At 42.7% G+C, this 14678-nt stretch overlaps 1 protein-coding gene across 1 annotated transcript in view; it reads left to right on the top strand.

The window, feature by feature from the left end:
• The window catches only part of LOC126456187 (brachyurin-like), a 62008-nt gene that overhangs the window by 39505 nt on the left and 7825 nt on the right, over positions 1-14678 (top strand). Inside the window, exons 4-6 of the mRNA XM_050091941.1 lie at positions 3975-4147; positions 8221-8313; positions 10993-11132. Of these exons, the coding sequence (XP_049947898.1) occupies positions 3975-4147; positions 8221-8313; positions 10993-11132 (406 nt within the window). The remainder of the gene's footprint in view (positions 1-3974; positions 4148-8220; positions 8314-10992; positions 11133-14678) is intronic.

Here is a 14678-nt window from a genome sequence, read left to right as displayed (position 1 = left end):
CGCACTGCACTCGCAGATAAGCACATTTGACTCCAGGGCTGAATATGCTCTCGTCGCTAAACAAAGCTTTGTGACATTTATCCATACAACTGGGCGTTCTGCATCACCAATGGTGGTCACCTATGCTGTGATTAAATGTGAGGGAAAGCCATCTCCTTGAGATGTTCAGTCTTCAGTTCGTACTTGTCTTTCCTGATTTAGTCTTTTTTTTTAACCGCTTTTTTCTCTGTTATTTCCACCTCCGATTTCACTGTAGATTCACTGTTCAAAAACTCCTAAACGTTTGATGAATTTTGTTTCGTAGACATTGGGTGGTGGTCCAAGGCTTAATTCTATGCCTAACGTCCCATCTCCTAGTGCTGGAGACACAGTCAGAAGCTATAAGGACCGGTCAACAGTTTCAAAGTTAAATAAACTCTCAAGTCTGAAACTGCTATCTGAGTCTTCGTAGCCTCGGATGGTGTCCCCCAACACTAGAGACGGAAACGTTGTCACAGAAATACGTCTTGGAGCACTCTTTGACGCCTACAAAACAAAATTCATACGCCAATACCGGCCGTGAAAGTCTATATTATACGATGAAACACCTGAAAACTGCCCTTCACTTCTCTGAAGAGAGGAGACCACTATGTACTTTACACTCCACCACACAAATGTTTTCTTCAGCTACTTCTCCATGAGTGCAGAGAATATTTTCTCTCTCATATGAAAACTTTACTTTGTTCTTGTTACATGTGTTTTTATTCCTTCATCGCACTTATACAATTTTATGTTAGGTAAATGTTCTGTCTCTTCTTGGTGAACAACTTCATAACTGAATCGGTGACATGAAAAAAAGAGGCATGTCCAAACCCAAAAGGGGCATGTCCACTTTTCTTCAAACTGTGTTATCCACAGATAACTGACCTTTATATCTGTATGCGTCGTTGGGTGTAAGAAGGGGTCATGTCCCATCAACATAAGTGGTCGTTGGATTGGTATTGAGTCAGAGAAGGGGCTATGTCTGGAGATGAATCATGAGGAGTGTGAAACATTGATATGTTCATTGTGTCAGAACCAGAACTTTCGCATCATAAACGTGGAAACTGACGATAGTCTGGACTTAAGGCCTGGGGCCAAACCACTACAAAAGCGATGATATCTCCATGCGCTCTTATGACTGCAAAACAAACTGAAGTTTCAGATATTTACGTACAGCCACTTCATTTATGGACTCACTGCTTTCCAGTTTCCACAGCTCAAAGTAGGATGTCAGGCACGTCTTCCATATGAACAAGCATAGATTGGATCTGATCCAATAAAAAAAGAGAGATAACTAGATGATATAAAGAAAATCGTGCCCTACATGCTTGACGAGCGGAAACTATTTTATAACATTTATAACAGCATCTGCCAGAGGCCACCGAAGGATGGACAGGATAAAGATGATCGAAGGATACCACCCATTGCATACTTTGCCACATTTTAATTGTGGTTGTATTTTTCATACATTATGAATAGACCTATGCGCTGATAACACACTCTTTTATTGATATAACAAATATGAATAACATAAAATTGCATAACACAATCCTTCTGCTGCAGACAGAACACTTGTTGCGTCAGTAATTATCATTTTCGAAAAAGCGTCATTCCAGTACGTTCAAACTGGATAATTGACCACACTCGATGGCTTAAGTACGGTATGTTGTGCATCCTGGGGCCTATTGCTACATAGCAACTCCACGATACCATACTTAAGCCCATTGTGTAGTAAAACAGTTTTTTGTGTCCTGAAAGATTTGTTTTCTGAGATATGACCGCTATTCCAGATCACTGATTCAACTGTAAGCGAAAGACATAAAATTGTGGATGTTATACAGTATCAATTTATTTCCTTAACCAGTATTCGTCTTACAAGGCAGTCACTAGGCTAGCACATGATGCCCTTGTAAGCTGAAAAGATATTAACAGAATTGATTAAGACTGCACAACATGCACAGTTTTGTGCTCCTCAATTCATTCCTTATTCTATATCTTAAATAGTTTACCTTAATTTTTATTCATCGGGTCCCAAAAGACTAAGCGACTCAAATCAAAGTGGTCATGCAATGAGTCAATTGTAATATTAGTATCTGTTTCGATAGCTTAAATAAACTTACATTCGATAGTCTAGCCATGCAGGTTCATAAAACCCATCTGTGTAAAAATTTCTTAGATCGTCGCTGAGCAGCGATCACCTGTTATTTCAAAGAATACCTTACGCGCCACGGTGCGGAATACAAATTGTTCATAAATTGTATCGATATAGATATTTTGTGTTTCTTATTTTTTGACAGCTGAAGAATTGTAATCCTCTTCTGTTAACTCAGTAGTGATATTTTTTAAAGACGGCGGACGCGCATATGGCTTGGTCCGTAATAACTAATTAGTTATTATAAAATATTACTATTGTTCAGTGCTGATGAAATATCGAAGATGTTAAAGTACTTTATTTAAGGAAACAGCCAGAAAGATAGAAAATAGAAATTGTAAGGAACCTATTGTTGTCGGCCGCGGTGGCCGTGCGGTTCTAGGCGCTCCAGTCCGGAGCCGCGCTGCTGCTACGGTCGCAGGTTCGAATCCTGCCTCGGGCATGGGTGTGTGATGCCCTTAGGTTAGTTAGGTTTAAGTAGTTCTAAGTTCTAGGGGACTGATGACCACAGCAGTTGAGTCCCATAGTGCTCAGAGCCATTTGAACCATTTTTGAACCTATTGTTAGCAATACTGACTAAGGTAATTAAATAAGTTATTGTGCTCTCAAATGTAGTAGTGCCTGCTTATTACTTAAAGTATTTCTATGCTATCCATCTCCTATTAATAGCAACAGAAATAACGGTGTTTTTATAATTTTCATACAGCTACCAGGGACCGACTGCATGTCTGCAAACGTCGTAGTTAAGGCAGATGGCGCATTGCTATTTACCTTGTTTGTGATTTAAATCCAACTTCTTTTAATGTGTGGTGTAGTATAGTAAAGAAAATTTCCAACTCTGTCTGGTCCCTTAGGTTTCTCTGTTCGTAGCTGCTATGTCTCATATTCGGTCGTGATCGAACATGATCACAACACAAATAAATTAAGTGTCAATGCGAACTCTGTTCTTGATCTTGAGAACGCTACGCCTTCTGCAAGCGATTTCAGGTGACACATAAAATATGACATACAGGACATAGGTTTTTTGAAAAGTCTTTGCTCTTCCCGCCAAGAAGTGGTGCAAAACTCACAACAAATTTGTGAATCTTCGCAAGAGAATAATAATCTAATCAAAATATAATTTGTTTTAAAAACAAATACACCACACAATACATAATGTTAAAACTTAAAATTAAGAAAAGCACTACAAATTTTTTAAAAAAAACTTAAAATAACAAATATATATACAATAGCAGCAGTATACAATAGTATACATAATAAATACTGCGCCGTAGTGGAAGGGAATGAACTACTGTGAGGAACTCCTCTACAGTACAAAAAGTAAAATGTTACGAAACAGCATTTCAACTTGGATAATATTATTTATCACCTAAATTACTCAATTTTATTATTTGCCTATTGAAAACGAAACCTGCATAATAGTTTATATCCTTCAGTACAATGGCCAAAGAAGTGTTATCCATCAATGCGTTGGTCGTTTTCCGTTTTGTGTTCATGCCTTTTAGTTTCTTTAATTCATCTTCCTGTTTGTGCTCGTAAAGAAACTTGCCTTCGTCGTCATTACAAGTAGCTTGACACCTTTTGTAGACTGGTATTATCCACTACCTTCATCATATTATTCAGTTTGTCTACGGCAACTGATCTACATCTCATTTTCAGAACTTCTCTGTTAGACCTGTTCATTCCCGAAAGCAAAATTCGTTAGTGCTGTGTAACTGACGTAAAACAAGAAACAGTAGAGAAACTTCTCTTTTTATTCCGCTGTATGAAATGCTCTTCGGTAATTGTTTCCTGCCTATAGGACAACGTCGTTCACGATAAGTCTGGGCACATTGTCGTCCGCTGAAAACCCAGAGGGAGCGCTGACGCAGACTTCGACGGACGCAGTCGTCCACCCGGACTACTGGACGGACGGCAGCACCACGGACAACGACGTCGCTGTCGTTCACCTGTCGGAAATGGTTACGCTTACTGGTAAGACAAAACGTCGTCAATTAGAAAGATAATCACCTCGAACACCACGACAGCATACACTACTGGCCATTAAAATTGCTACACCAAGAAGAAATGCAGATGATAAACGTGTATTCATTGGACAAATATATTATGCTAGAACTGACGTGTGATTACATTTTCACGCAATTTGGGTGCAGAGATCCTGAGAAATCAGTACCCAGAACAACCACCTCTGGCCGTAATAACGGCCTTGATACGCCTGGGCATTGAGTTAAACAGAGCTTGGATGCCGTGTACAGGTACAGCTGCCCATGCAGCTTCAACACGATACCACAGTTCATCAAGGGCAGTGACTGGCGTATTGTGACGAGCCAGTTGCTCGGCCACCATTGACCAGACGTTTTCAATTGGTAAGAGATCTGGAGAATGTGCTGGCCAGGGCAGCATTCGAACATTTTCTGTATCCAGAAAGGCCCCTACAGGACCTGCAACATGCGGTCGTGCATTATCCTGCTGAAATGTAGGGTTTCGCAGGGATCGAATGAAGGATAGAGCCACGGGTTGTAACACAGCTGAAATGTACCGTCCACTGTTCAAAGTGCCGTCAATGCGAACAAGAGGTGACCGAGACGTGTAACCAATGACACCCCATACCGTCACGCCGGGTGATACGCCAGTATGGCGATGACGAATACACGCTTCCAATGTGCGTTCACCGAGATGTCGCCAAAACACGGATTCGACCATCATGATGCTGTAAACAGAACCTGGATTCATCCGAATAAATGACGTTTTGCTATTCGTTCACCCAGGTTCGTCGTTGAGTACACCATCGCAGGCGCTCCTGTCTGTGATGCAGCGTCAAGGGTAACCGCAACCATGATTTCCGAGCTGATAGTCCATGCTGCTGCAAACGTCGTCGAACTGTTCGTGCAGATGGTTATTGTCTTGCAAACGTCCCCATCTGTTGACTCAGGGATCGAGACGTGGCTGAACGATCCGTTACAGCCATGCGGATAAGATGCCTGTCATCTCGGCTGCTAGTGACGCGAGACCGTTGGGATCCAGCACGGCGTTCCGTATTACCCTCCTGAACCCACCGATTCCATATTCTGCCAACAGTCATTGGATCTCGACCAACGCGAGCAGCAATGTCGCGATACGATAAACCGCAATCGCCATAGGCTACAATCCGACCTTTCTCAAAGTCGGAAACGTGATGGTACGCATTTCTCCTCCTTACACGAGGCATCACAACAACGTTTCACCAGGCAACGCCGGTCAACTGCTGTTTGTGTATGAAAAATCGGTTGGAAACTCTTCTCATGTCAGCACGTTGTAGGTGTCGCCACGGGCGCCAACCTTGTCTGAAAGCTCTGAAAAGCTAATCATTTGCATATCACAGCATCTTATTCCTGTTGGTTAAATTTCGAGCCTGTAGAACGTCATCTTCGTGGTGTAGCAATTTTAATGGCCAGTAGTGTAGCATTTTACTAATTTTTAAGTGGAACAGATGTAACTTAAAAGCTGCCAGTTGCTTTTCTTTTTTATTTAATTAATGTAATGATGTTACCTACTGCTTGATTACTGACTGATTCTGTAACTGAATTTCCTTGAAGTACCAGTCCTTCTTTTTGCCATATCGTATGGACTTGGTGAAGTCGACGTGCTTCTTATCTTGAGCAGGTAGTGCCTCTCTATTCACAGGTTCCACTCAGTGCAATCTCATCTTAAGCTATTGTTCAGGGATTGAGTTTTATTACGTTAACACCAAGTGCTTTAATACCAAGTGGGCCGAGGCGTGAATGGGAGTTTGCATTGAGGAGGGAGACATGCTAAGGTAGTCCGTGCAGTTGTGCAAAGCCACTGTGCCAGGGTGGCGTAGTGGTTGGCGCACCTGCCCAGTGAGCAGGAGACACGGGTTAGAGTCCCAGCCTTGGTACAATTTCCATTCGTCACTTCAATCTGCATCATAGATGTCTGAGACTTGAAAAGGTCCCTAGGACCAAACTGTTTCATTTGATTAAAGCACCTACACCTGGGGTTCAGGCAGGATACCCCGTTTCCTTCGATGCTGAGGTGCTACGCCAATACAGTTGGAGAGTCTTTGCAGTGCTGATCTACTTTAGGAGGCATACCAAGTTAGAAGAGGCGTGAATGGAAATTTGAAGTGAGTAGGGTGGCGTGCTAGGTAGTCCGTGCAATTGTGCAAAGCCTTGCTAGAGTCAGCGCCTCTGCCCAACGAGCAGGAGGCCTTGGTGCGAATCCTGGCATGGTACAAATTTTCATTCGCCACTTTAGTCTGTATATATGTATCATAGACGTCTGAGACTCAAAAAGATCTCTGAAACCATGCAATTTCATTTAATTCAATAAATGTTCTACGACGAAAACCAAGAAAAGTAGACTGGTCCTACAGTCACACATCCGTCCCCAATTAAAAATGGTTCAAATGGCTCTGAGCACTATGGGACTCAACTGCTGAGGTCATTAGTCCCCTAGAACTTAGAACTAGTTAAACCTAACTAACCTAAGGACATCACAAACATCCATGCCCGAGGCAGGATTCGAACCTGCGACCGTAGCGATCTTGCGGTTCCAGACTGCAGCGCCTTTAACCGCACGGCCACTTCGGCCGGCCCGCCAATTAAACATACATACATAAATCACATAGCTAACTGAGGTTATGAGCAATATACGATGCTGATACGCAAAAGAAAGGAAATAAAAACAATATACTTGGTTCTCCGCGCAATCCTTCTCCAAGACATGGCCATATGATACGCAAAAGGCAGAAAAGCAACCTGCTGAATCAGTTTAAGCACCGTTAATCATTACAAATAATAATCTCATGAAAGATGGCTGTTACAGATGGCATTCAAACTTGTTACTGAAATCTTCATTGAACCGATTTTTTCGCTCGTCTGCGACTCATACATAGCTATTCTTATTTAATTACGTTTTACCAACATAGATAATAAAAATACCCTCTTTTGCAACAGAATTTATGTTTTCGTACGATACATGTTTTGCCTATACGTGCTATACATCTTCAGTGCTCTACAACAATACAAAGAATACTTGTTTTGATAGGAGATTCGTAGTGATTCTTTGGCAGCTTATTTAAATGCAGCTAATTCTATTTGCAACTATATCATTACTCATTTATCACATATAGGGAAACAAACGGCTGCATAAAAAGAACAAAAAATGAATGTAAATAAAAAACGTATTCATACAGATGTAAACAGAAAAAGCTAAATGGAAATAAGCTGCCAAAGAATCACTACACATTTCATATCAAAACAGGTTAATTATATACTTTTCTGTGTGTTATAGACCACTGAAGATGCCTTGCATGTACAGGCGAAATATGTTCCATACGGGCAAATAAATTCACTTGCAAAATACTGAATTTTTATTATCTACAGTGATGAAACGTAACTGAAGGTAGCAACTGAAGAAACTGGTTACAAATATTAACAATATTCTTATTTACATTTCATTTTAGGCACTTTTATGTTTATTGTAAAGTTAACTTGAGCATCCCTTCAGTTTTCACTGAACGACAATTAAGAAAGGCTTCCACCGTTATATCTGTGAGTAAAAATGATTAATTCTCTACATTTTGACTTATGCGTTCAGTACCAGAATTGTGTTACTGACTTCATTTGTAATGTTCTAAAAGTGGTTTTCATTAGAGCATACTCATTCTATGACAGGTCTGAGTGTGGACGTGTTGATTAATGCTCAAAATATTTGTGCAGCTACGAAGTAACTGGGAAGACGGTGTCATTCAAATAATTATTGGTGGTTTCAACTTATTTTGTTCATAAAATTTTGGTTAATTTAATCGATATGGTTTCTCAAAAAGGTTCTTCAATTACAAGTAACCCCTGTACACTAGAGGATATTTCTTACTGTCTTTTCTTATTTAGATTTGCTGCTGACAGTACGACGCGTAGTGAAGTTCTAATTTCTAGCTACAGGTGAACGTAACAACATGCGTAGAGCCTGTCGCATCAGTCATGAGCATGTGAACGTTGTCACTCTATGTTACGAACTCGATACCTTCCGTTGTTTGTTCGCAGACACAATCAAGACTGTGAGGCTGGCGTCGCAGGTGGACAAGACTTACAATGACTGGACAGCAACCCTTAGCGGCTGGGGCAAGGTGTCTGACGGTAAGGAGTGAGGGGGCGTCACGTCGTGTGCGGCGCCTCCAAAAAGTCTTTTGTCAACCACAGTACTGCCCTAAATGTATCGCTGAATTAAAGTACTACGGACAACGAACATGAAATTCTCTCTCTCTCTCTCTCTCTCTCTCTCTCTTTCCGTATCTCCTTAAAAAAAAGTTCCGTCATTTAACTGTAAATTACTGCTAATTTATTTCACACAATTATGTTTTCGCATTTAGAGCCTTTCTCATGGAGATGCTGAAATGTTACAATGAATCTGACCTGTCTACGTGATATGTCAGCGCGGAAAAATCATATTTCTGGTCTTAGAAACAAGTTGACGTATTATAAACCAGCTGTTAGAAACTCATATCCTGTTACATGATAACTGTTTTATGAGATCATAAATATGTTTTTTCGACTATAACATCAAACGTCGGTCATATATAGTTTAGCATTTCGACATCCACTTCAGAATGCCTATAAAGCCGAAATGATTATTGCTGGAATAAATGAACAGTGGTTTACAGTAATTCAATGGACATTGCTTTCAAATCACAAATATAGATATTTGCAAGACTTGGGGTAAAAGCGCATGGTTGTGCTTGGACAGTCTTAGGTTAAAGCTGTGATTCACTGAAAGGTGAAACCTACAATTACTATATTAGATTGCAGCGCCTGAGTTTTAACGATTTATTTTGCAATGTGCTTCAGACATGCATACACGTCCGAAGGAAAAGCCCCTGCTGCGGTGGACAATTGTATGAAATACAGGAAATGCACACATCAAACAAAGTTTTGCATACCTCGGTTTCGCCCGGAACCTGTACAGAAAATTGAAATAGAGATCAACATAAACATCATTTCCGCCCTTTTTATTGCTCATGATAACAACACATTGCATGTTGTACCACCATACAGCGATACATTCAGAGGAGGTGGTCCAGACTGCTGTACACACCGGTACCTCTAATACCCAGTAGCACGTCCTCCTGCATTGATGCACGCCTGTATTCGTCGTGGCATACTATCCAAAAATTCATCAAGACACTGTTGGTCCAGATTGTCCCACTCCTCTACGGCGATTCGGAACAGACCCCTCAGAGTGGTTGGTGGATCACGTCGTCCATAAATGGCCCTTTCAAACTATCGCAGGCATGTTCGACAGGGTTCATGTCTGGAGAATATGCTGGCCACTCTAGTCGAGTGATGTCGTTATCCCGAAGGAAGTCACTCACAAGATGTACACGATGGGTGCGCGAATTGTCGTCCATAAAGACGAATACCTCGCCAATATGCTGCCGATATGGTTGCACTATCGGTCGGAGTGTGGCATTCACGTATCGTACAGCCGTTACGGCATCTTCCATGACCACCAGGGGCGTACATAATGCCACCCCAAAACAGCAGGGAACCTCCACCTTGCTGCACTCGCTGGACAGTGTGTTTAAGGCGTTCAGCCTGACCGGGTTGTCTCCAAACATGTCTCCGACGATTGTCTGGTTGAAGGCATATGCGACACTCATGGGTGAAGAGAACGTGATGCCAATCCTGAGCGGTCCATTCGGCTGTTGTTGGGCCCATCTGTACCGCGCTGCATGGTGTCCTGTACCGCGCTGCATGGTGTCGTGGTTGCAAAGATCGCCATGGACGTCGGGAGTGAAGTTCCGCATCATGCAGCCTATTGTGCACAGTTTGAGTCGTAACACAACGTCTTGTGGCTGCACGAAATGCATTATTCAACAAGGTGGCCTTGCTGTCAGGGTTCCTCCGACCCATAGTCCGTAGGTAGAAGTCATCCACTGCAGTAGTAGCCCTTCGGTGACCTGAGCGAGGCATGTCATCGAGAGATTCTGTGTCCCTATATCTCCTCCATGTCCGAACAACATCGCTTTGGTTCACCCCGAGACGCCTGGACAGTTCCCTTCCTTCCTGTCACAAAGTAACAATGTGGACACGATCGAACCGTTGTATTGATCGTCTAGGCATGGTTGAACTACAGGCAACACGAGGTGTGTACGTCCTTCCCGGTGGAAGGACTTGAACTGATCGGCTGTCGGAGCCGCTCCAATAGGCTCTGCTCGTGCTTGGTTGTTTACATCTTTGGACGGCTTTAGTGACATCTCTGAACAGTCAAAGGGACTGTCTCTGTGATACAATATCCACACTCGACGTCTATCTTCAGCAGTTCTGGGAACTGGGGTGATGCAAAACTTTTTTTGAAATGTGGACATGCATCTCTGAAGGACATTGCGGAGTACATCGTAAAAAAGACAGACACTGTGATATAGTATTTCATGCCAAGACAAGGCCGCGACAATAATCGTTAAGTCCATCCCTGTGTGGGAATCACAGCAATTGTGCGAATATTGGACATAGACACGCGGCAACATATGGAAGTTTTGGGTCAGTCCGAGAAGTGTGCTCGGACGGCAGAGGCGGCTACGGCGACCGCTCGCGGTATGCGGCAAATCCGGGTTCGAGTCCCGGTCCGGCACAAATTTTCATTGCCCTCAGTAGATTGCGCAGCTGGAGTCTGGTCTTATTCGCAATTACGAATACATTCTTTGCAAAGTTAAATTGGTCAGTTAAGAAAACGCACCAAAGAAAGTTTGCTGAATTACAAACTAGTTGTAATTCACGTCTTGCAAAAGACGTTAAAACGTTCTACGAACGATGTTTCAGAGTCACAAACCGTGAGCCCTACGCTGATGTACGTAGACCTGGTCGTCATCCCTAATGAAGACTGTGAGGAGGCCTTTCCTGGAGCCATCAGCATCGACCACATTTGCACAAGGGGTGCCACCAATGAAAGTCCTTGTAATGTAAGTATCGTCTCTATCGACGACGCGACATAATGCAGGCATAGTAACACCTCATTTTCCATATTATATCCCCTTGCAACATAATCACACGTAGCTACTACGTTGCACCATCGTACTCGTCTCGCACAATAGACACATAAAAGCAGAAAATGTTTGGTGATAAAATTCTTTTACTCTCGTGTTGTTCGTATTTGTGTCGGGCTAGGAGTCAAACTGAGAGACCTGAGGCAGTGCTCACACGACGGACCCTCACTAGCGCACCTCACAGATCTGCCCCAGAAGAAATGGAATAAGTGGTAGTTAGTCGTCCGCTGTGGCTGAGCGGTTCTAGGCGCTTCAGTCTGGAACCGCGCGACCACTACGGTCGCAGGTTCGAATCCTGCCTCGGGCATGGATGTGTGTGATGTCCATAGGTTAGTTAGGTTTAAGTAGTTCTAAGTTCTAGGGGACTGATGACCTCAAATGTTAAGTCCCATAGTGCTCAGAGCCATTTGAACCATTTTGAGTGGTAGTTATCTTTTTAATATAAGTTCTGAATCGAAGTACATTCTAACTAACCTATACTTAAATGACCCTCGATCAAACTCATTTCGACTGAACACTTGTTCATGTGACAGTCAAAGTTTGATCCAAACCTCTGCCCATACTCTCTGTGCATAGGTACTAGACTTGAACCACAGACTGCACACAAGCATCCAAACGATTGCTTCGTTTAAAGGGGAGTAAATAGTGCTCGGAGAAGCATACAAAGATATGAGCACTGCAACCGAGAAGCACAGGTCACCCAAAATACACATCTGATCGGCCGCAGCTCGTGGTTGTGCGGTAGCGTTCTCGCTTCCCGCGCCCGGGTTCCCGGGTTCGATTCCCGGCGGGGTCAGGGATTTTCTCTGCCTCGTGATGCCTGGGTGTTGTGTGATGTCCTTAGGTTAGTTAGGTTTAAGTATTTCTACGTTCTAGGGGACAGATGATCATAGCTGTTAAGTCCCATAGTGCTCAGAGGCATTTTTCGAGCCCCACATCTAATCCAAATCTGATATTTATCAGTGTTTATAAAACATGCTACATATCATATATGAAAACCCATTGCACTGCTTGCATTATTAGCAGAATCAGTCGAAGTTATCGAACCTTAGCTCCAAGGGAATAAGGTAGGCAAAATCGGTCACTGTAGTGTTACAACATTAGTGTCTTCGTGTTTTGTCTAACATACGGGAAACAACGGAAAAATATTTCAAGGACGACCGGCGGCGGTATATAGGTCCGCATAGCTTGCAGTGGTAAAACGTGAATCTCATGCCTAATGTTGCAGCCTGAAAGAAAACGTTCATTACAATTATAACAGAAAACGACAGCCCTCGTTTTTCTTACCTTTTCAAAAATTGTCTAACTATGCACTAATACCGCCCCCCCCTCCACCTGAATAATCGGGAGCTTGCTGCAAATACAGGGTGTCCCGGAAGGAAGCGCCTTGCCACGGTTCGCGCGGTTGCCCCCTTGTCGAAGGTTCGAGTCCTCTCTCGGGCACGGATGTGTCTGTTGTCCTTAGCGTGAATTAGTTTAGGTTAGATTAAGTAGTGTGTAAGCCTAGGGACCGATGACCGCAGCAATTTGGTTACACAGGAACTTATCACCACCACGGGAAGGAATCGTCGCACAAAGTTACAATTTGCGAAAGAGCATGAGCTCTGCTTGAAAGATTGATTGTGGAAATAATCCCACAGGCTCCGGATAAGCCTTTTCTCTGCAGTACGCTTTCTTCATGGACGGGCAGTCCGACAAGGCAAGCAGGAGAGCGCATGTGTTATTTGGGAGGCAGCAGAGAAGTAGTGCCTATCAGACAGACCTTTTATGTTATTCGACAAATGATCAAAGGTTTTTGTTGCTGCATATTGAACTAATTTCTGAAGAACTAACAGCTTTAATAATGTGTAATAAACATAATGTTCCCTCTAATGCTGTTGGTTACAGTTCTCCTCAAATTGAGATTGATTATTTATGGCGAATTTCATTAGCGAATGTATTTAGTGTGACGGCACAGTTGAAACGCCTAGTTCCTTTAAGAGGCACATACATGACGGCCGGGGCTGAAGACCACATATTATCCTTACTGCTCGCTTTTATGCTGTCAGTATTTCATTTCCAAGTGGTGAGTTACCCCAGATAATTATTCCGTAAGACATTCTTGAGTGGCTATAGGCAAAATATTTCACAGGTTAACTCGTTTGATTCCAAGATTAGCAATTATACAAAGAGCAAAAGTAGTTGCACTTTGCGAAGCTCAGTAACATGCTTCTTTTACTTCAAGTTTTCATCGATATGTGTATTCAATATTTGAAGCATTTTACCCGCTTATTGACTCCTGCTCATGTGCTACGTTGGTATGGCTCTAGTTGTTGAACAGAACTGAATAAAGCGTGTCTTTTCCAAACATGAGGAGAGTCCGTTTTCTGAGAAGCATTTAACCATTCTTTTCAAAACATCATTTAAAATTTCTTCTGTCGCTTTCTCGCTAATGGGACTATTTATAAGGCTAATATCGATGTGAATTTTAAAATTTTGCCGGAGAATTAAAAGATCAAACAAATATTGGGAATTTCAACCAGTCGTCGTAAAATACATTCCACGATATTTCCACTGCGCACCTGCCTGTCATCTTCAGGTGAGCCATCGAAGACTAACAAAGACGTCCTTCGTCCACCAACGAGGGCGTGCTGAAAACTAATACCTCCGAATTTTTTATTCTATTCTCAAAATCGTTTGAGGTATTACATTTCACTCACATTAGTAGCTCGACTTACCTCTTCACTGACACAAGTTTCAACCCTCTGCCGGGAGAGGGTTCCGAATCTTAGCGTGTAACGCGGCGGTGTGTGACGTAACTATGTCGGCGCGTGAGAAGCAGCATGCTGTAAACAAGTTTCGAATTCGAAGAGTTCGTTCCAGCATGGAACACTCTCTCCTTCAGCATTACAATGGTTCAAATGGCTCTGAGCACTATGGGACTCAACTGCTGAGGTCATTAGTCCCCTAGAACTTAGAACTAGTTAAACCTAACTAACCTAAGGACATCACAAACATCCATGCCCGAGGCAGGATTCGAACCTGCGACCGTAGCGGTCTTACGGTTCCAGACTGCAGCGCCTTTAACCGCACGGCCACTTCGGCCGGCTTCAGCATTACAATGAAGACCATACACGAACACTGCAACGATCCGGCGCCTTGTGTTCATTGTCATCGACCATCCTCCATACAGCCCAGACCTGACCGCATCCGATTTCCATTTGGTTCCAAAGCTTAATGAACATCTTCGAAGACTTCACTTTGATAGTGATCAACTGATGGAAGCAGAGGTGAGGTTGTGACTCCGACAACAAAGTCAAACTTTCTAAGCGTCAACAAGCTGGTCTCTTGTTGTAGAAATTTTGTTCGTTAGTCGGGTAGTTCTATTGAGAATTAAATACGCAGACAAGAAAAATAAAGATGTAGAATGTTAATTACGGAAGTTTTATTTAAAAAGCTTTAAGGGTTTCCACATAAAAAATT

The sequence above is a fragment of the Schistocerca serialis genome, chromosome 2 (genome assembly GCF_023864345.2).
Source record: "Schistocerca serialis cubense isolate TAMUIC-IGC-003099 chromosome 2, iqSchSeri2.2, whole genome shotgun sequence".
Lineage (NCBI taxonomy): Eukaryota > Metazoa > Arthropoda > Insecta > Orthoptera > Acrididae > Schistocerca > Schistocerca serialis.
This window is presented reverse-complemented; position numbering and strand designations above follow the sequence as displayed.